At 38.3% G+C, this 24,212-nt stretch overlaps 1 protein-coding gene across 5 annotated transcripts in view; it reads right to left on the reverse strand.

Annotated features, from left to right (window-relative positions):
* Window positions 1–24,212, reverse strand: part of Sply (Sphingosine-1-phosphate lyase) — a 485,520-nt gene that overhangs the window by 345,755 nt on the left and 115,553 nt on the right. For all 5 annotated transcript variants that reach the window (XM_090378845.1, XM_090378847.1, XM_090378846.1 and 2 more), the window contains one exon: window positions 11,854–11,890. In XM_090378845.1, coding sequence (XP_090234971.1) covers window positions 11,854–11,890 — 37 coding nt within the window. The remainder of the gene's footprint in view (window positions 1–11,853; window positions 11,891–24,212) is intronic.

The raw sequence follows: 24,212 nt of genomic DNA on the forward strand, positions 1-24,212 counted from the left end.
TTAACGAACGCATTACGAATGGCAAATTCAGCCTTGATCATGAGATCTAAGCATGATCTGTTTTGTAGAAAGCCATTATGACTATTGCTCATTAGATGTTAGCATTTTAGCATTAGCAGAGGCATTTGATGCAAGAAAGCAAGCTTATGCAGCATCAGCCAAAAAAAAAAAAAAAAAAAAAAAACCACTCCCACTTCACCCCTCTGTTCGTTCAAAATACCTGTCCAGCATGTTGTGACTCTATGATCGAGACGAGTCTATTGTGGACAATTTTTTCAAGGATTTTGCTGAGGCAGCTTGACAGAGATATAGGTCTATAGTTATGGGGATTGGTTGGATCTTTTCCAGGCTTCAGGAACGCCAAAACAATAGAGTGATGCCAAGAAGATGGATAAGTTTTTTTCTAAAAAAATACGGTTGTAAAAGACCAGGAGGAGGCGCAAAGCTTTGTCATCAAGATGTTGCAGCATGACATAATAGTTCCCATCTGGTCCGGCAGCACCATTACGAGCTGTTTTAATGGCATGCAATAATTCAGAATATTGTAGAGGTTTGTTATATGGTAGAATGAGGGCAGTTTGGAAGTTAGAATACCGTTCTCGACTGTTTTTAATTTGTTGGAAAGATGTAGTATAAGCTGATGTTGCTGAGATCTCAGCAAAAGTATTGCCCAAAGTGTTAGCTATATCCGAGGGACTAGTTAAATCTCGCCCATTCCAGGAGAGGACTGGAGAGGGTATGGTTGGAATCTTACCAGAAAGCTGTCTAATTTTTTTCCAGATTAATTTACTGTCAGTAAATTAATTTTCTGTTAATTGTTGATGCAAAATGGGTCCAGGATTCTTTTTTGGCTTGCCTCTGTATGAAGCGTGCTTTTACCCTTACTTTCTTATAATTTATCAGATTGGCTGTGATTGGATATTGCCGAAACAAATTCCACGCTTTATTTTTTGCTTTGGTGCATTTCTCATTCCACCAATAATTATAGTGCTTACGGCCCGGTGGATTTGATAATGGTATTGTATCTTTAGCGACGTTTAAGAGATGCGATGTGATGTAATCTGTCACATCATCAATACGGTGGAGACGGATTTTTTTTTTTTTCATTGAAAGAGATTGATGACTGAAATTTTGCCCAGTTTGCTCTTGTGTAAATTTCCATTTCCTGCAGGGTTTAGTTAAAGGTGTGCTATCAATACCTTGCATACGATTGGGAAGTGATCACTGCCCATAGGATCGTTTATAACATACCACTATGGTCAGGACCAGTACTGGAGAACAAATGAAAAGATCTATTGCTGAAGTATGTCCAGTTGGGAGCTGAATGTGAGTGTGCGTGCCAGTATTCAGTATGGCGAGGTTTAGTGCATCTAAAAGTCTTTCAATGAGTCGACCACGTGTATCCAATTTAGAAGCACCCCATTGGGGGTTTTGCCCATTAAAGTCCCCTAATATACAGAGAGGTGGAGGTATCTGTATGAGGAGGTCTTCAAGTTCTTTTAAACAATAAGTATGGTTTGGCTGTAAATAGATTGAGACTAGTGTTATTGCAATATGGAGAGTTATACGAACTGCAACAGCTTCTATTTCAGTTTGAAGTGGGATATGCTTAGTTGGGATCTTTGAATTTATCAGGATTGCTACACCAGCGTGGGCAGTATTTGCTGTATTGCGATCTCTTCGATAAAGGCAGTAGTTCTTTATCGATGGAGAAATTTGCGAGGTTAAGTAAGTTTCTTGGAGACAGAGAGCAACTGGAGAATACTGGTTAATTAGATTATGGATATCATCTGTGTTGCAACGAAAGCCTCTGCAGTTCCATTGTACAATGAAGGCCATTATTTGTGTTTAATTGTTTGAGATGTATCTGACTGCTTTTTGAAGGTGACCGGCTCATGACGTTCCAATTTTTGTTTGTCTTTTTTTAGGAAAACTGGCCGACCAGTGTCCATTTCTTCTTCTTCAGCATGAATTTCTAATATTGGATCTTCCTGTAGAGTAGGAGATGTCGCTGGTATTGTAAGAGGAGTGTTACTTGCCTGGTCTGAATGCTTGGGGTTACTGGACTGTTGCTGAGAGAGGACAGCTCGAGCCCAGTCAGAGATTGATATGTTTGAGGGGACGGTAACTTCAGTTTGGGTGGACACTGTTTGTTGTTTTTGTGCAAAATTTGCATAGGTACGTTTGGGCATAGTAGGAGCAATTATTTTCCTTGCTTCTTGAAAGCTTACCTTGTTCTCAACCTTATATTTAACAATTTGTTTCTCAGTTTTCCATCTCTCACAAGTTTTAGAATATGCAGGATGGTTACCTTTACAGTTGGGACATGTCTTTTCTGTCGCCAAACATTCAGACTGAGTATGATCGGAAGAGTCACAGTTTGGGCAAACTGGGTTTCCTCTACATGTTGTCTGAGAGTGACCGTACTTTTGGCACTTGTAGCATCTCAAGGGATTGGGTGTATACGGGCGAACACGGCAAAGTAGATAGCCAGCTTTTACTGTTGATGGTAGGTTTGGGGAATTAAATGTGAGAATGATATTCCTGGTAGGCATAAGGTTATTGTCTTTTTTAATCATGATTCTTCTTGATGCAATAACATTTTGATCCTGAAGTTCTTGGGTTAATTCATCCTCTGTCACGTTCAACAAATCCCAACTAGAAATCACATCTTTGGATGTATTTAAGGTAGCATGGGGAGATACTTTAATTGGTATCCCAGCAAAATTTGAAAGTTGTAAGAGTTTCTCTGAATGTCTACTTTTTGTTGTTTCTAAAAGAAGGTACCCAGATTGCAGCCTCTTCACAGTCTTCGGAGATACTGCAATACTTTCCAGGTGTTTCTGGATGAGGAAAGGAGATAATTTGCTGAGAGGTTGTTCTGAAAGTGAATGTAAAATTAAAGAGGAGGGAAACTCTTTTGTTGTTGAATTTGTTTTCAACCTCTTGGGTTGTGAAATGTCATAATCAATTTCAGTATGTGGCCGAGAGCTTGTCGGCTCTAAAGATGGATAATCATTTTGCTCCATCTTTGCTCCTTTTCGCCCTTGGCAGATGAGCTTTTCTGCCAAGGTTTCCGGCCCCGCCACGGGGAGGCAGGAGCAGTGCCTGGTGTGACCAAGCGAGAAGTAGTAGGGGGGTTAGTAATAAGACTATGAAAAAAGAAAGGTGGCTTGCCTTTCTTGCTCTGTACAGGTACTTTTGTAGCAACAGCAGTTATAAAATAAATAGATTACTTAACGAGAGGAACGCAAAAGAACTATATATCACTTTTTGGAAATCGCACTATAAGGCACAGATAAATCGCTCAGTCACAATCGCTTGGCACCCGGGGCCATTGGTGCTATTGCGAACCGACACAAATCAGACCAGTGCAAAATGAGAGCTACCTGTATATGATATCAAAATTATTTTTTTTCATCCAGTTCCTTTGTTATCACACGTAGTATCCAGTAAAATTGGTCACACAAGATTTCTCCTTAACTTAAATACATCCTATGCTTCGATTATACTTCTAACCATTTGTCTAAAAGGTATAACTGCAGTCTAGATGAACCTGCATTACTTCTTTAACCAGTGACTCCATTATTTTCCCTGGAACAGAAGTTAAATTAACAGATCTGTAATTACTTGTGTCACCGTTGACCCCCTCCTCCTTGTAAATTAGGGATACATTTGCACATCTCCAGTCCAGTAGGATCTGGCAGACTGGGGAGATCCTCCCCTGAATCCAAGAATGCTCTCATAATTATGGCTAATTGTTTGTTTACTTCCTTTGCTGCCTCCTCAATATAATTGGATAGATTCAATCTGCCCTATGTGCTTTTCTTATGTTTAACTTCAACAATTTCTCTTCCACTTTTCTCTCAGTTATTACAGAATTATTTAGCTCCCTGTTAGAGTTTGATAAACTTCTGGCCTCCAATTCCCTATAGAATTCCTTGTATGTGAATGTACATGCAGAATATTCATTTAGTTTGTCAGCAACCTTGCAGGATCATCAATGTTCTGATCATAAATATTAAGTGGAGCAACTTGTTTCATTTCCTTTCTTCTAGTGTTCACATAAGTAGTCTTTGCTGTCTTTCTTTACATCCTTTCCTGAAGATTTCTCATAATCTGCCCTTTGCTTGCCTAACCTCCTCTGTGATGACTTGCTTACAGACTAGTTTATATCTGCCATAGGCTTCTGTGTCGCATGATAATTTATAAGCATCCTATGCAGTTTTCTTCTCTGCTACGAGTCTCAGTTTATCTGACATCCATTTAGGTCTATATCTTGAAGGGTATTTCTTAATTAGTATGAAAATCCGAGTAGCTTCTATGATTAATTCTTTGAATGCTTTCCATTTAGAATTAGTTGATAGAGAATTCCTTGTATGTGAATGTACATGCAGAATATTCATTTAGTTTGTCAGCAACCTTGCAGGATCATCAATGTTCTGATCATAAATATTAAGTGGAGCAACTTGTTTCATTTCCTTTCTTCTAGTGTTCACATAAGTAGTCTTTGCTGTCTTTCTTTACATCCTTTCCTGAAGATTTCTCATAATCTGCCCTTTGCTTGCCTAACCTCCTCTGTGATGACTTGCTTACAGACTAGTTTATATCTGCCATAGGCTTCTGTGTCGCATGATAATTTATAAGCATCCTATGCAGTTTTCTTCTCTGCTACGAGTCTCAGTTTATCTGACATCCATTTAGGTCTATATCTTGAAGGGTATTTCTTAATTAGTATGAAAATCCGAGTAGCTTCTATGATTAATTCTTTGAATGCTTTCCATTTAGAATTAGTTGATAGTGACGCTATCAGCTGGCACCACTATATAGAATTTAAAACTTGCTGAATCAACTGTTTTCCTTTACTGTTCATGTTCTATATTTAAATAAATCACACATCAATACCCTATGATCACTGCCACCTAGTGGTTATTTTATCTGCAGATTCTTACTGCATAATTTTTGAGTGATTTGCTTAAAAAGCAGCTGATTGAAATATAGCGTTGTTTTCTGATTTATACAGTTATTTAATTTTGCTGTTCTAAAGTAAAATTATCTCACTATACAGAAAGGAAAGAGACCTTTCTTCCTGTATATAGGACTAACTCATTAATCTAACAACTAATTTTCCTTTTTCCTGGCATCTCTCCTGTCTCCACATGGCAGAAGAAAGCTGTCTTCCCATGGGTAAAAGGTGCAATGATGGCCAACACAGAACAGTCCACATATTGATCTTTTGATCAAGATCTCCTGGACACATGACTACTTAAATATATAAAAAAGTAAAGAAAAGAGTATGAACAGATAATATTGATCTTCTCTTTATAATGTTATAATTCTGCAGTGACCACCATTGAGCAAGCTCTCACCATTTTTAATACAGAAATGTCTCAAAAAGGTGGCTGGTACTTCAGAAATGGTTTGGTGATTAAGAACGGTGGATTTATTAGGATGAACAAGCATAGACATGCTGAAAGACTTAAATATATATACTTTTGGTGGAATTTCTGCGAAGGTTACCCCCCCCCTGTATATGATATCAAAAGAGTTAATATTAAAATGGCATCTGTTAAATGTATTGTAGGATGAAATTGCCCTTGCATTAAGTGATTAAAATGTTCATACACTCCAAAAGAATTGTCATAAAAAAAAAGATGGAGAATCTTCTCCTACTCGGACCATCATATGCACACATAAGGCAACAAATCTACCCAAAATAATCTGCAGATGTTTGGCCACTTGTGCTTCTTGTGGAATCTAAAGTACACATACATCCATAGAAGCTGTAATGCTGAAATGCAAAGCTGTCTTACCTGTCATGGTAATCATTCTGCCTTCTTTAAGGATTGCATTCAATGGATGCACAAAAAATACATGGGCTGTGTTAGGGTAACTAAGAGTAGAAACAGGTGCATGTATACTTGCATGAACACCAATGCTAGGAGTATAATTAATAAATTCGATGAGCTTGAAGTGCTAGTCAAGACATCAAAGGCAGATATTGTTGGGATATCAGAGTCATGGTGTCACAGAGACAAAGTGTAGAACTGGAATTTGGGGAGAACAATATGTACAGAAAGGACAGACAGGACAGGAAGGGAGGAGGGGGTTATGCTGTTAGTTAAGAAATACAATACAAATATCTAAGGAAGTGCATCCAATTGATGTTGGTGGACAATGCAATGTTGAGTCTGTTTGGTGTGACATAGGCACTGGGAAAGGAAACATGAGAGTAGGTGTGTGTTTATAGGCCTAATGAATCCGATGAGTATAATGAGCAATTGTGCAGAGAAATAGAGTGGGCCAGTAAATTAGAGTGTCTTATAATGGGGGGGGATTTTAATTTCCTGGATATCGACTGGAATTTGTGGGTTGGTCACTCACACAAAATCCACAAAAGCAAGGCTTTTGTGGATTATGATTGTTTTCTACAGCAGTATATTCGGGAGGCAACTAGAGAGACTAATACTCTTGATCTGATTATCAGTAATGATTCTTCATGCATCAAGAATCTGCAGATAAAGGAACCACTAGGTGGCAGTGATCACAGTGTGTTGAAGTGGGATTTATTCAGAGGTAACTACCATCAAGGATAAAGAGAAGGGTTTTTGCTTTCGTAAAGTTGACTACGGTTGTCTGATACAGTATTTAAATTCTATACAGCAAATTCAAAATGGGAAGCATTCAAAGAACTTATCTTGAAAGCTACTAGGCTTTACATACCAACTAAGAAATATTGTTCAAGGTTTAAGCCTAAATGGATGTCAGATGAACTAATTAGACATGTGACAGAGAAGAAAAATGCATGGGATACATATACATTAACATGTGACACAGAAGCTTATAATAGATATAAGCTGGTCTGTAACCAAGTTACAAAGGAGGTTAGGTAGCCAAAGGCAGATTATGAGAAATCTTTGGCAAAGGATGCAAAGAAAAACAGCAAAGAATTCTTTACTTTTAACTCTATAAGGAAGGGGATGAATTAGATTGGTCCACTTGATATCGATGGTTCAACTGTTGATGATCCTGTTCAGGTAGCCAACAAACTAAATGAATATTTTGCATCGACGTTCACACATGAGGAATTATTCAGGGAGGGGAATACCAGAGGTGTATTCGACTATGGCAGTAAGCTAGATAATCTTGTTAACTGAGAATAAAGTGGAGGAGAAATTGTTGAAGATAAACAAAAAAAAGCCACCTGGGGTGGATGGAATCTATCCAGATATTAAAGGAGGCGTCAAAGGAAGTAAGCAAACCCTTAGCCATAATTATAAGAGCTTCCCTGGACTCAGGGAGGTACCCATGGACTGGAGATGTGCAAATGTCACCCCAATCCACAAAGGAGGATCAAAGGGAGACAGGTAATTACAGACCTGGTAGTTTAACTTCTGTTCCAGGAAAATTAATGGAGGCACTGGTTAAAAAAGCATTGCAGGGTCATCTAGACAAGTTATAGCTCGGACATAGCATGGATTTGTTAAGAGGAAGTCTTGTCTGACTAATTTGATTGGATACTATGATGTAGTCACAAAGGAACTGGATGCAGGGAATAACTTTGATATTATATACTTGGATCTTAGAAAGGCTTTTGATTCTGTTGCACATGGAAGACTGCTACACAAATTGGACTGTGTGGCATTGGAGGCAAATTGCTGCTATGGATAAAGAGATGGTTGAGTGAGAGAAGACAGAGAGTGTCTTCTCTTTCTCTGTCTTCTCTCACTCACGTCAATGGACACTGCTCTTTGTGGGCTAATGTTATTAGTGGAGTCCCTCAGGGTTCAGTGTTTGTTCCATTGTTGTTTTCTGTATATCAGGCTTAATATCCAAGTTTGCAGATGATACGAAGGTTGGCAGGGTTGTTAATGACATTAATGACAGTACACTGCTTCAACAGGATCTAGAAAAGTTGAGCAGATGGGCTGAGAGGTGGCAAATGAAGTTTAACATTGACAAATGTAAAGTACTACATATGGGAAGCAGTAATCCCAGAGTAACGTATCAACTCTGTGGTACCACACTGACAGTGGTAGAGAATGAAAACGACCTTGGGGTAATTGTGCAGGCAGATATGAAGTTTTCTGAGCAGTGCAGACAGTCTGCAAGAGTAGCTCATGGTGTCTTGTCAATGATATACAGGAATTTTTCTAGCAGGGATAAGAAGGTGATTATCCCCTTGTATAAGGCAATTGTCAGGCCACACATTGAGTACTGTATACAGATCTGGAGGCTTCATTTTAAGAAGGATGTAGAGCTGTTGGAACGAATACAGAGAAGGGCAACAAGAGTAGTGAATGGAACAAAGGGTTGATCTTACGAAGAAAGGCTTAAATTTTGCAAATTAGTGTCTGGAGACTAGGCACCTGCGAGGTGATCTGATTGAGGTGTATAAAGCCTTGAATGGTTTGAGCATGCTCAATGCTGTTGGGAGTATTCCTCTTGCTCAGAATAATCGCCTAAAAGGGCATAAATTCAAATTGAGGAAAGACAGTTGTAGGATAGATGTGTGGAAGTTTGCCTTTAGCCGGTGGGTGGTTGATTGCTGGAACAAACTTCCATCTGTCGTTGTAGAAGTTGATAGCTTAAATAGATTCAAGGCAAAACTTGACAAACCAAACATTTGGAGGGAGTGGATGGGTGAAATAAGGGTTTTTTTTTTTTTTTTGGCTGATGGTAAATAAGCTTGCTTTCTTGCATTAATGTGCCTTTGCTAACGCTAATGCGAATGCTAAGAATAAGTGGGGGGGGGGGGCGTGCTGTATGAAGTTTTTAGATATAGCACACACATGGTAAGAATATACCCAGATCTTTGACATAACTTGGCCTCAACAATGCCATCCGCATACACACTACTCAGATTCCATCCAGTCACTATTTGGCATTGTAGAGGCAGCAAGATTATACACTAGCTGATCCGGAGAGTTACCAATAGGTTGAGTCCGGTGTACTAACTAGTGGCCAGCCTGCGAACACCATTTTAGACCTGTACCCTCAAAATGTAAGGAAGTTTGGATCTCACCGTGGTGTTCATAACCTCAAAAGACATCAATCATACTGCACGAGTAAGAGATGGGGTAGAGGGATGACCGGAACTTAGCTCTGGAGACTAAACATGGGTTCCGCAACTTCAAGCCTCCAATAAGCAAAGTGGTGGTATTGCAGCGGTTGATGAGTCATCTACCACCTAGTATTGCCTGGTAACACAGAGGAGCAGCATACCTCCGTGTGGTGTGGGCATCACACCTTGACCCCTGCTTACCTTGGTTCACACCTAGGTGATCACCCACAGTGTGCTTGTGCATGGGGGTTATACCATGTATTACCAACAGTCCCACCATCGAGAAGGTGCAAACATAGAATTTGGCTGTCACAAACTGTCCGGACTTCACTGAAATTAGGTCCACTTGACTTTAGTGTCACCCGAATATTAGTTCCATTAGCATTTTAGACTCCCAGGTAGCAAGCACAACTTGTCTGGCGTATCTGAGAGAATGTCTGTGACAGCCTCAAGGACCATTTGTTTTGCTGTATAAGATTCGAGAAATTGTCAAAGGTTTAAGAACTTTTCTATAGGCATTTCATCAATGATGTCAACATCCTCTGAACCACAATTAACATCAGAGACAGATCACAGCTGTATTCTTTAAAGGGGAAAGATTCAGTACCAGACTGGTGGACTGTCCTCGAATTGAGGTTAACCTTAAGGGGTAAGGCACCAGCATTTTGAAACATTTTAAAAACTTTAGGGTAAATAGGGGGGTTTTAGATGAGTCAAAGAATGAGATTTATTAATTTTAATTACTCCTCTCAGAGCCTTACAAACCCCAACCAGGTCCCCTTTAAGGTACCAGGTGGCCAAGCTCTGTAGCCCACATAATTGTAATCTTTCCTCATATGGTCATGCGAGTTGCCCTCTCTGGAAGCTCAATGTCTTTTTTCAGATGAGGTCTCCATGCTTGGATGCTGTAATCTTAATGAAGTCTTACAATTGCCTTGTACAGTGGAATTATGACCTCTCTATCTCTACAGGATATTGTTCAATATATCGCAAAGTAGGACATCATGGGCTTTCTTGGCCACCTGTTTACAATGCTCGGAAAACTTCATATCTGCCATATTATAATTCCCAGCTCCCTTTCTTCCTCCACTGTTTTTAATTCAAACCCACCAAGTGTACAAGCTATTTTGGATTTTGCCAATCACCAAGTGCAAGACCTTGCATTTTGCTGCATTAAAACATAGCAGCCGCTTTACTAACCATTCTCGAAGCCTGTTCAAGTCATCCTGAAAGAGCACTGCTTGGCACTGATCATTAACGACTTTTCTAATCTTTATGTTGTCTGCAATTGTAATTCTTTCGGTTTCAATATTTAATTAAATTTATGTAATGGTAATAGTAGTAATAGCATTCACCAAACAGCAAAAGGAAGCCACAGGCTTTTTGCTGAGCTGGCAAAAAAAAACAAAAAACAACCAAGTAGATAAGAAAACACAAATTATATGCTTCCCTTCTCACACAGGTAAATAACCAGTAGACCTCTGAATTTATTCAAACTGTCAGTCTCAATTACCTGTGAAGGTTACTTGTTCAGTAATCAATGACTCACTGCTAAAAGAAAACTTACTACAATCTAATATAAACCTCAAGCCCCGTAATTTGAATTTATGACCCCTAGTTCTGGAATTGTTTAGAACAGTGAGAATTCCACCTTCATTCACTTTACTAATCTCTCTCGGAGCTTATTATAAATCTCAATCAAGTCAACTCTGAGGTGCCTGATTTCCAAGCTCTGTAGCCCACATAACCAAAGCCTTTCCTCACACGGTCGTCCTTCTGCCGATCTCACCATTTGAGTTGCCCTTTTTGACCCTTTCAAGAAGTTCAATGTCTTTTTTTTTTTTTCCAGATGAGATCCTCCATATTTGAACACAGTATTCAAAATGCAGTCTTACAATTACAATAACTATACAGTGGGATTATGACCTCCCTATCTCTACAGGAAAGCATTTGATAAATCATTGATAGGACACCACAGGCTTTCCTGGCTGCCTGTTTACACTGTTCAGAAAACTTCATATCTGCCCATATTCTAACTCCCAGATCCCTTTCCTCCTCCACTTTTTTTAATTCATCTCCACCAAGTGTATAATTTATTTGTGGGTTGCTATTTATAATTCAGTAAAGCTGGCCATTATAGTCTGTAGAGAACCCCTTGACAACTATTTTGATCCAATTCTTGTTTAACCATTTAAAAATCACCAAAAGACCTTGCTTTTTTTTTTTTTTTTTTTTTGATTTGGTAGTTGTTGGCGCATCGGCTTCTGTGGCCATATTGCACCTCCCAAGGTTTTTGCAGTACTTTGATCCAAGCCCGAGGCGGGAATCGAACCCGCGACCTTTGAGTTGCCAGGCAGGTACTTTACCCACTCGGCTAGCCCGGTCGGCCCCAAAAGACCTTGCATTTAGCAGCATTAAAACAAAGCTGCCACTTTTCTAACCATCTTTGAAGTCTGTTCAAGTCATCCTGAAGCAGCAATGCACAGGCATTCAAATTAGCATTCTCTTATGTGAATGTAAATGTGTAATCATCCATGTATTCCCTTTAATTTTCACATCAGAATTAATTCTTTCCCATTATAAACAGATTTACAATGCTTCATTACCAGACAATGGGAATAATTCATATAATGTCCTACAAATGTTGTCTTTTATGGCAATGTTACACAGAAAGATATGTAAATGAAATTGCAATCCACTTTTCTGTGGATTAAAAAATTTAAAATAATTAGAAAATAAAAAAAAAAACTATAATTTCTGCCAAATTTAATTTGTTAGAACAAACTTACCTTATCAAAGGCTGCATGGGCTGTAACTGGTATAACCCTTAAAAAAAAAAAAAAAAAGGAACTTTTTATATTATTAGATCAGTTATCGTTATTAATGAAATTTCTTCATAACAAACCTATTTTGATAGTCACTTTCATTTTACTTTGAATTAATTTTGACAGTCACTCATGGCGTAGATGTAGGAAATAATTCAACATTGTTTACTTGGATTTCAACAAAACATTTGACTCAGTCCCTCATCAGAGGTTACTATATAAGCTGGAATATGCTAGGATTATAGAAAAGATTCTAAGATAGATCACAAGGTGGCTGTTGCACTTTGGTGACTTTGCAGTCCAATGTTGCACCCATTGCAACGTTGTAAAATACCACTTCCAGTCCAATGTTGCCTCCAGTTCACCCATCGGCATTTCCTATTACAGAATTTGTTTTCTGTGCCGGCACAATTATTGTACTACCATCTATTTACAATTCATATTCAATCACATTAATTTTAGAGATCTTTGACATCCAGGTCACAAGCACACTGCAACAGTGTAACAGAGTTGAAGTTCTTCAGGGAAAATGCTATGGGTGTCAAAAATTTGGCCACACCAGTCAAATGTGCACAGAAAGTGTCCACACATAAAAGGTCACAAATACAAAGACTGCACTAAAAAACACACTGAACTCAAGTGAGAAGGAGTAAGACCTTCCAGAATATTGCAAGTTCTGTACTTTAGGTATAAATTGGTCTAACAAGGGGTTACAGACCATGAGGAACCTAAAGGAACCCTTTAAAAGCCTATAGAATAAATTCTCAGTTATGCACAATAATAATACTTCCACCCACAGAATTAACATAGAGAGGAGGGGAAGTCACTTATGGCCAATAACATATGAGAGGATGACGGGAACTGGTTGGATTTTGCTGGAGAGGGATATTAACATACACTGACCAAGATGGAACTATCAAAATTTGGGTCCAACCTTCCTCTCTTCTACTTCTGGTGGCTGTCAATCGCAGGAAAGATTCTGAGATGGATCACAGGGTGGCTGTTGCACTTTGATGGCTTTGCAGTCCGATGTCGCACCCACCGCTACATTTTAAAATTCCACTTCCAGTCTGATGTCACATCCAGTGCACATATCAGCATTTCCTATTACAGAAGTTTTCTGTGCTGGCGCAATTATTGCACTATCATCTATTTACAATTCATATCTACAATCTGAAAAGTTAAATCCATGTTTATTGATGTTTATATTCAATTGTTAAGCACAGGTGGCAATGTTTTTTTTTTTTTTTTTTTTTTTCCCGGTCCTCTCTCAGTCAGTTGTTGTGACACCACAAATGCCAGAATTTCCAATTATGAAATTTGTTTTCCTGTTGTACTGGCACAACTGAAACAAAAGGGTAAGTTTTGAATGCTGGAACTAAAGATCTTTCAGGAGAGTGTTATTTTATTTATTTGGTTCAGTTTTCACAAAGTTCTGAGTGATTTACCCTTCCATGCTCTGCTACAGTGAAGGCAATGATTGTGACTGCTGTTGTAGCACAGTGATTCCTGATTTGGCTACCAGTGTTACTCATTGTTCTCAATACTTGGTGAAATCTGTCTATACTCAATTTACAATTGATTAAGTAGCAATAATCCCTTTCGTAGTATTAGACATTGTTTGTGAATGGATTTAATCACCTGCAAGTTCCAAAAGAAATCATTGTAATCTACATAAGGTACAAGAGCAGTGCAACCTCCTACCTTCCCTCAACAAAATTTTGAACTACTATAACTCCAGCTATAATTGCAATAGAGAAACAAATGAAATATCTTCTTGTCTTTTTATAGAGTACAAAAAAAGTGTTATTTTGGAAGTGATCCCCACCCCTTAAAACAAAAATGACTGGTTTTGAAAATACCAGTACTGACATTTAACCAGCAACTACTGAGGACATTGATATCGACAGAAATGAGTGAACACCTAATCGTGTAGGCCCTGAAGAGCTGTTTTATTTGGCCTCAGGATCCCCTGCACAAATTGAACATGGCAAGAAATGTGATATTCAGAGAGAAAGAAAACAATGAACTTAACAATGAGACCACTGGAATTAACACTACTAGCCCACTGGACATAATTTAAATCATATCCAATTAGAGGAAATTGTGGACTCCCAGACAGGGAGAATCACTGCTGCAGTCAGACGGCAAATAATAAAATGCTGGTCCACTCTAGAAAGAACTGTGACCAATTATATATGAACAGTGCACTGTTGAGTCAGTTTGGTGTGACATAAGCACTGCCAAAGCAAAAATAGGAGTGTGTTATAGGCCTAATGACTCGAATGAGTACAATGAACAATTGTACAGAGAAATAGAGTGGGCTAGTAAATCAGAATGTCTTATAATGGGGGATTTTAACTTTCCAGATATTGACTGGAACTTGTGAGTTGGTCACTCACACACTAGTAAGACTTTTGTGGATTTATTGGATGATTGTTTTTTGCAGCCGCATGTTCGAGAGGCAACCAGAGAGGGTAATACTCTTGATCTGGTTATCAGCAGTGATCATTCTTGTATTACGAATTTGCAGATAAAGGAACCACTAGGTGGCAGTGATCACAGTGTACTGATGTGGGATTTACTTAAAGATATAATTACCATCAGGAGTAAAGGAAAGGGTTTTTGCATCTGTAAAGGTGAGTACAGTGGTCTCAGACAGTTTTTAAATTCTGTACAGTGGGATCAACTGACGATGTTACCAACAGTAAATTCTAAGTGGGAAGCATTCAAGGAATTAATCGTGGATGCTACTAAAAGTTTCATACCTATTAAGAAATATTGTTCAAGGTTTAGGCCTAAATGGTTATCAAATGAACTAATGAGACTCGTAACAGAGAAGAAAAATGCATGGGATGCATATAAATTATCAAGCAACTAAGAAGCCTATGGCAGATATAAGCTAGTCTGTAATCAGGTCACAAAGGAGGTTAGGCAGGCGAAGGCAGATTACGAGAAATTTTTGGCAAAAGATGCTAAGAAAAACAGCAAGGATTTCTTTACTTATATAAACTCTAAAAGGAAGGGGATGAATCTGATTGGTCCCCTTGATATCAATGGTTCCACTGTTGATGATCCTGCTCAGATAGCAAACAAACAATGAGTATTTTGCATCTATATTCACACATGAGGAGTTATTAAGGTTTAAAAATGGCAGAAGGTTATCAAATTGTAGCAGGGTGCTTAATGATTTTGTAATAACTGAGAGCAAAGTGGTGGAGAAATTGTTGAAGTTAAACATAAGAAAGGCACCTGGGGTGGATGGGATCTATCTAGTTATATTAAAGGAGACGACAAAGCAAACCCATAACCATAATTATGAGAGCATCCTTGGACTCAGGGGAGGTCCCCACGGACTGGAGATGTGCATATGTATCCCCAATTCACAAAGGGGGATCGAAGGGTGACACGAGTAATTACAGACCAGTTAGTTTAACTTCTGTTCCGTGTAAAATAATGGAGTCACTGGTTAAAGATTCATTGCAGGATCATCTAGACAAGACTGCAGCAATCATTCAGACACAGCATGGGTTTGTTAAGGGAAAGTCTTGTCTGAATATTTTGATAGGATATTATGATGTGGTTACAAAGGAACTGGATGCAAAAAATAATTTTGATATCATATATTTGGATTTCAGGAAAGCTTTTGACACTGTTGTGCATGGAAGACTATTGTACAAATTGGAGCAGAATGGTATTAAGGGTAAGTTGCTACAATGGATAAAAGGATGGTTAAGTGGGAGAAGACAAAGGGTGGTAATCAATGGGTGCTGCTCTTTGTGGACTAATGTTATTAGTGGAGTCCCACAGGGTTCGATGTTGGGTCCTCTGTTGTTTTGTATATTTATCAATGATATTGATGAAGGTATATCAGGCTTAGTGTTGAAGTTTGCAGATGATACAAAGGTTGGCGGGGTTGTTAACGACAGTAATGGCAGTGTGCTACTGCAACAGGATCTAGATAACTTGGGTAGATGGGCTGAGAAGTGGCAACTGAAGTTTAACCTGACAAATGCAAATTACTGCATATGGGTAGAAGTAACCCCAGAGAAACGTACCAACTGTGTGGTACTACACTTAAGGTGGTAGAAAATGAAAAAGACCTGGGAGTAATTGTGCAGTCAGATATGAAGTTTTCTGAGCAATGCAGACAGGCTGCCAGGGCAGGCCATTTTGTCAATGATATATAGGAATTTTGCTAGCAGGGGGGAGAAGGAGGTGATTGTCCCTCTGTATAAGGCAATGGTCAGGCCATGCCTTGAGTACTGCGTACAGGTCTGGAGGCCTCAATTTAGGAAGGATGTAGATTTGCTTGAGCGTGTACAGAAAAGGGCAACAAGATTGGTGAGGGGAATGAAGGGATCCTCTTACCAAGAGAGGTTTAAGTTCTGCAAATTGCAGTGGCTGGAGACTAGGCACCTGTGCGGTGATCTGATTGAGGTGTATAAGGCCTTGAATGGGTTGAGCACGCTGAATTCTGATGGTATCCTTCCACTTGTTCAGATTACGAACCTAAGGGGGCATAAATTCAAATTAAGAAAAGACAGATGTAGAATAGATGTGCAGAAATTTACCTTTAGCCAGCGGGTGCTTAATTGCTAGAACAAACTTCCATCTGTCGTTGTGGAAGTTGATAGGTTGAATAAATTTAAGGAGGAACTGGACAGGCATTTGGAGGGAATGGTGTGATTTTTTTTTTTTTTTTTTGGCTGATGCTGCATAAGCTCAATCACTTGCTTTTTTCATCACATGCCACTACTACTACTGCTAATTTACATGTAGAGAACAGAGTTCTTCAAGCAAAATTAGTGTGCAGCAGAAATTTCAAGGGAAATCCCATTTAGAAAAAAAAACCCTTACCTAGCACAAGTAGCAACAGACTAAAGGAAATCTCAGACTGGTCAGAAAATCATGATAACAATGATCAAAATACTATAATCATAAAGTCCCTAAACAGCGAGAACCACTCTTTCAGTGAGTCTGTGAAGGAGGTCATGATCAAACAGTTCCAACCTCACTTTAAGAATGAAAAAAAAAAAAAAAAAAAAAAAACACCTCATATTTTATTTATTACAACAATCATGTGTCACTATCTAAATGTGTTTTTAAAGCCTGCTGGATTACATACCTGATACAATTTTATTTTTATATAAATATAACATATACCCAAGATACACACAGCAGGGACAAATTTACACTCCCCAATATGCTGAATTCCATTTAGTCACTTGCAGCTTAATTTTCACAAGCTTCATTTGCCACATTCCCATTTAAATTTTTTTTCTGAAAACTTGGGAGCGGTCTCTGATGAACACGGTGAAAGGTTTCACCAAGATATTTCTCAAATGGAAAAAAGATACCAGGGAAAATGGAGTCCAAATATGCTAGCAGACTACTCTTGGAATCTCGTACAGGAGACACTATTGCATTAGCATTCGTAGATGCATACGATTTAAGAAAGCAAGCTTATGCAGCATCAGCCAAAAAAAAAAAAAAAAAAAAACTTTCCCATTTCACTCCTCCATTCGTTCCAAATGCCTGTCCAGCTCAGCCTTGAATTTATTTAGGCTATTAGCTTCCACAACAAAAGATGAAAGCCTGTTCCACCGGTATATTAAAAAAAAAAAAAAAACAACCTTTCAGCGTGTTGTGATAAGGGGAACTGAGTGAGTGAGTGAATGAAAGAGACTGTCCTCATTAATTGTAATGAATGTGCATTCTTGAATATGTATGTATATTTGTTTGACTCTTGATTTTTGAAGGAGTCCTTATGTGCTGTAATGTAATAACTAGATCGTATGTATAGCTTAGCTTAATTTTCAGCACTCACCTCATAGTAATCCGCTTAGCTGGTGGAGAGTTTTACCACATACATAGTGGTTATAGGATTCTAATAACTTGCAGGAATATGGGTTTAAAACTAAGTTGTGGGCTATAAAAATTTTTTTAAGAAAGGAAAGTGCACCTTCCATTCTATGGTTGCCTAATTAAATTAAATTAAATGAAGAAAAATAGAAGCTAATAGTTGTGCACGAGCGACTTTCGAAATTCGTCTTCAGTTAGCTATGGTGGGGGGGGGGAAAGAGAACGCGCTTGTGTTATATACGGGTTGGGTTCCCGAAATGCATTTCAGTGCACGTGGAAACTTAATACGTGCTAAATTCCAAATGGGGGAGAAACTGGCGGGAATCTTTTTGTTTAACACGTTGAGTGATGTATGGCGCTTAAACCATTCGATGACGAGGGCTTCGTTTTCAAGGATTTTGTAGCTAGAATTTAATTTAACTACTGTGATGGCTGAATCAATGAATGGGTTGTGATTTTGAGATTGGACGTGTTGTATTAATGATGTACTTGCTGAATTAGTTTTGTGCGCGCGTGTTGGAAATTTTTGATGTCCCGAATTTTGCTGTTGTACTGCCTATGTAACATGCTTGGCAATCTGACTGGCATCTGATCAAATATATAATGTTGTTGTAATCTTGTGTCTCGTACTCGTGTGTTGTACTGTACAATTAAGCTATACATAAATTAAGCTACGCTATACATACGATCTGGTTATTACATTACAGCACAAAGGACTCCTTAAAAAATCAAGAGTCAATTTAACACAAATCCTTTAACTATACATTACACCTCTTCCACATGCCTATAATTTCCACATTTTCCCCAATGCATTCAGATCTGCACGATAGGAAACTCCATTTCACAAAACTATTAGTTAAACACTTTTCTGACAAACTCCACATCACATTCTTAAAGAAATGTCTCACGTATGACATAATCCCCAATTTCGCTCATATCTGCACCAAAAATACTGTTAAAAAAATACCCTTTTATCATACACCAAGCCTCTATTGCCATAATTAAAGCCGAATTGCGGAAAAGATACAGAGAAAAATATCTCCTTTTAGATCAAATACATACCCTTAAATTCAAACTTAAAGAGAACTAACCCCCACGACTTGGTACGATTACGTACAACAGAACAACACACGAATTCAAGCAACTTTAAATCAGATTACCCAAAAGCACTCCAAGAAATGGAATACAATCACCTGGAGACACAAAAAAACCCCACAAACTCAGTTGTTAACATCTCTACACAAATATTTTCCCCTAACGAACTTGCCAGTCTAGAATATGGATTCAATTTTGCCATTAACAGCAACAACTACCCAGTTAAAGACGCCATGATAGAAATACAAACCAAACTTGATAACCACCCAGATAAATATCGAATCATACATGAAACTAATGCTGTTTTTAACTCCCAATTAACTAGTAAACCTAACATTCCCCAACAACAATTAACCCACATACGAGACTTTATGAAAACCCCGAACATTATAATACAAAAGGCAAACAAAGGGGATACCATCGCAATCATGGACAAAAACACATATATAAAGAAAATGTTACACATCTTATCAGATTCAACAACATACAGAGCTTACAACACGTTTAACATTAACAAGCTTAAAAATAAACTTGATGGGATCCTAAGAAGACTCAGAGCCAACAAACAAATTAATTTACATACCCTCCAGCAAATAGGCATACGCAGTAACATTCTCCCACACATTTTTGGAATAGTCAAACTCCACAAACAAGATTATCCTTTAAGACCCATCGTTTCCTATAAACAGTCTGCCTATGCTAACCTATCCATATTCCTCGTCAAAATTATTTCACCTTTAATGAGATTTTCTCGGTTCAGGGTCTACAATACTAAACAAGCACACGAACGTATAACTTCCATAACCATATCTGAAATCGATATTCTTGCGTCCTTCCACGTCGTCTCCCTATACACAAAGGTTAACATCAAATCCATGCTACTGGCCCTTAAAGAACTATTAATTAAAGACGACACATTAACAAAACGTACCGACTTAAACATTAATGACATTTTAGAACTCACATCATTGTTACTTGACGCCAAACAATTTAAATTCCAAAATAACATCTACGAACAAATTTTCGGCTTTCCCACGGGCCTCTGTATCTCTGCCCCTTTATCCGAGATCTACCTCGAATCTATCAAAGAAAAAATTCTCCAATCCTTTCCCCCAGGAATTAAACTATACATGAGGTATGCAGGTGACGTCCTCTTAATAGGCAACAGAACCACCATCGATACTTTACTGAACACCTTTAACACAACACATGAAAGACTCAAATTTACCCTCGAAGTAGAAACTGATAATAAAATTGATTTTATAAACCTCACTATAACAAAATAAGCACATCTTTAGGCACCAAAATATACAGAAAAAAAACACACATACAGGTAAATTCTTACATTACCACTCACACCACCCTCTATACATCAAAAAAGCAGTTCTATACAACCAGATATACAACGCTGTAAAATATAGCCACAAACAAACAGACCTATCTGTAGAATTGCAATACCTCACCAAAAAATTCATCGACAGAAAATACCCATCACAACTAATAAAAGAAACCAAAGTTCATAATAACACTAATAACCCAAACAAAATTATTAACCACGTGAACAAGAATAAGATACATAAACCCCTTTATTGCACTCCCATATCATCAACAATACGCTAGAAGACTTCAACAGATTTTTAAAAATACAGATATCAAATTAATATTCACATCTTATAACAAATTAAGTTCCAAATTCAATTCATACAAGACAACACACGAGTACGAGACACAAGATTACAACAACATTATATATTTGATCAGATGCCAATCAGATTGCCAAGCATGTTACATAGGCAGTACAACAGCAAAATTTGGGACATCAAAAATTTCCAACACGCGTGCATACTACCACTTTAATAGCTTCAAAACAAATTCAGCAAGTACAGAACTAACACAACACGTCCAATCTCAAAATCACAACCCACTCATTGATTCAGCCATCACAGTAGTTAAATTAAATTCTAGCTACAAAATCCTTGAAAACGAAGCCCTCGTCATCGAATGGTTTAAGTGCCATACATCACTCAACGTGTTAAACAAAAAGATTCCCGCCAATTTCTCCCCCATTTGGAATTTAGCACGTATTAAGTTTCCACGTGCACTGAAATGCATTTTGGGAACCCAACCCGTATATAAAACAAGCGCGCTCTCTTTTTTCCCCCCACTATAGCTAACTGAAGATGAATTTCGAAAGTCGCTCATGCGCGACTATTAGCTTCTATTTTTCTTAATTTAATTTAATTAGGCAACCATAGAATGGAAGGTGCAGTTTCCTTTCTTAAAAAAAATTTTTATACCCCACAACTTAGTTTTAAACCCATAATCCCTGTAAGTTATTAGAATCCTATAACCACTATGTATGTGGTAAAACTCTCCACCAACTAAGCGGATTACTATGAGGTGGGTGCTGAAAATTAAGCTAAGCTATACATACGATCTAGTATATTTGTTTGTTATTTGGCTTTTAGGAGCATTAGCAACTAAGGCCATATTGCTCCGGGGATATGCGGTGGTCATTCCCTGACCTTTCCGCATCCTCCGTATTTGGTGGTCATGGGCTCGAACCCTGGGAATATATATATATATATATATATGTATAAAACCATACAAATAAATTAGAATGAGTGTTAAAAATAGATAAACTAATGCCAGTGGTATGGCAAGACAAGAACGAAATAGTCAAAATTAAACCTAAATTAAATCAAACCAAACAGTGAGGGAAGAGAGGGGTAACAAAAGTAAAAATATTGCAGCAGAAACTCTAAAATAATTTAGAAAATCTAAATGTAAGAATAATAATTCATTGAATTTTGAAAGCCAATTAAATAGAAATTTAACGGCACCCCCTCTGACGGGCACTAGGTCCAAATTTATGTGAAAATATCACCAACAGAGATGAAAACCACTACAATAAAACAAAATAAAAATAAACCAAAAATAAAGTGATCATTATGCCCCATCGCGACAGAAAACCACAACGCCAATAATGGTCAGGGAATCGCTGCATTTCTCTGAATATTATTGGTCAGGGGAAATCGCTGCATTTTGATCGCTAGACAAATCGCCGCAAAGGAGAATCAACCGAAAGATCAGTCCGCCACCCGATCCCCAGATCGAACTGCCAACAGGAGACCTGAACAGCGGCGGTCCTGATGCAGCGAAAATTAAAAATAGAACAGATACGAGCACTCCAGTGCAAAGCCACACTACTGACAAAAGTAATCTTAATCAGATTATATAGACGAATAATGAATTCTGTCGAGATGGGGCGTAATGGTCAGTCTATTTTTGGTTTATTTTTGTTTTATTGCAGTGGTTTACATCTCTGTTGGTGATATTTCACATAAATTTGGACCTTGTGCCTGTCAGAGGGGGTGCCGTTAAATTTCTATTTAACTGGCTTTCAAAATTCAATGAATTATTATTCTTACATCAACAGAAAATTTACATTTAGATTTGTTAGGTTTTCTAAATTATTTTAGAGTTTCTGCTGCAATATTTTTACTCTTGTGACCCCTCTCTTCCCTCCCTGTTTGGTTTGATTTAATTTAGGTTTAATTTTGACTATTTCGCTCTTGTCTTGACATACTGCTGGCATTATTTTATTTATTTTTAACTCTCATTCTAATTTATTTGTACGGTTATATTTCAAGCATCATGTAGAGGAATATGCTTTTTGCTGCCTCCGATGTATGCTGTACCTTTTTATTTTATTTTTATTATGAAAGATTCCGTTTCCAACTATTTTAAACATTATTCAAATATATAGTAGTAGTAGTAGTAGTAGTAGTAGTGGCACCTGATGCAAGAAAGCAAGTGTAGGAGCTTATGCAGCATCAGCCAAAAAAAAAAAAAAAAAAAAAAAATCACACCATACCCTCCAATTGCCTGTCCAGTTCCTCCTTAAATTTATTTAACCTATCAACTTCCACAACGACAGATGGAAGTTTGTTCCAGCAATTAACCACCCGCTGGCTAAAGGCAAATTTCCGCACATCTATTCTACATCTATCCTTTCTTAATTTGAACTTATGTCCCCGTAGGTTCGTATTCTGAACAAGTGGGAGGATCCCATCAGAATTCAGCGTGCTCAACCCATTCAAGGCCTTATAGACCTCAATCAGATCACCGCGCAGGTGCCTAGTCTCCAGCCACTGCAATTTGCAGAACTTAAGCCTCTCTTGGTAAGAGGATCCCTTCATTCCCTTCACCAATCATGTTGCTCTTCTCTGTACACGCTCAAGCAAATCTACATCCTTCCTAAAATGAGGCCTCCAGACCTGTACGCAGTACTCAAGGCGTGGCCTGACCATTGCCTTATACAGAGGGACAATCACCTCCTTTTCCCTGCTAGCAAAATTCCTATATATCATTGACAAAACCCCATGACCTGCCCTAGCAGCCTGTCTACATTGCTCAGAAAACTTCATATCTGACTGCACAATTACTCCCAGGTCTTTTTCATTTTCTACCACCTTAAGTGTAGTACCACACAGTTGGTACGTTTCTCTGGGGTTACTTCTACCCATATGCAGTACTTTGCATTTGTCAAGGTTAAACTTCAGTTGCCACTTCTTAGCCCATCTGCCCAAATTATCTAGATCCTGTTGCAGTAGCACACTGCCATTACTGTCATTAACAACCCTGCCAACCTTCGTGTCATCTGCAAACTTCGACATTAAGCCTGATATACCTTCATCAATATCATTGATAAATATACAAAACAACAGTGGACCCAACACCGAACCCTGTGGGACTCCACTAATAACATTAGTCCACGAAGAGCAGCACCCATTGATTACCACCCTCTGTCTTCTCCCACTTAACCATCCTTTTATCCATTGTAGCAACTTACCCTTAATACCATTCTGCTCCAATTTGTACAGTAGTCTTCCATGCGCAACAGTGTCAAAAGCTTTCCTGAAATCCAAGTATATGATATCAAAATTATTTTTTGCATCCAGTTCCTTTGTGACCACATCATAATAACCAATCAAATTTGTCAGACAAGACTTTCCCTTAACAAACCCATGCTGTGTCTGAATTATTGCTGCAGTCTTGTCTAGATGATCCTGCAATGCATCTTTAACCAGTGACTCCATTATTTTACCCGGAACAGAAGTTAAACTAACTGGTCTGTAATTATTCGTGTCACCCTTCGAACCTCCTTTGTGAATTGGGGATACATTTGCACATCTCCAGTCCGTGGGAACCTCCCCTGAATCCAAGGATGCTCTCATAATTATGGCTAAGGGTTTGCTTAGTTGCTTTGCCGCCTCCTTTAATATAACTGGATAGATCCCATCCGCCCCAGGTGCCTTTCTTATGTTTAACTTCAACAATTTCTCCTCCACTTTGCTCTC

The sequence above is a fragment of the Mastigoproctus giganteus genome, chromosome 8 (genome assembly GCF_048544385.1).
Source record: "Mastigoproctus giganteus isolate SK-2022 chromosome 8, ASM4854438v1, whole genome shotgun sequence".
NCBI lineage: Eukaryota > Metazoa > Arthropoda > Arachnida > Uropygi > Thelyphonidae > Mastigoproctus > Mastigoproctus giganteus.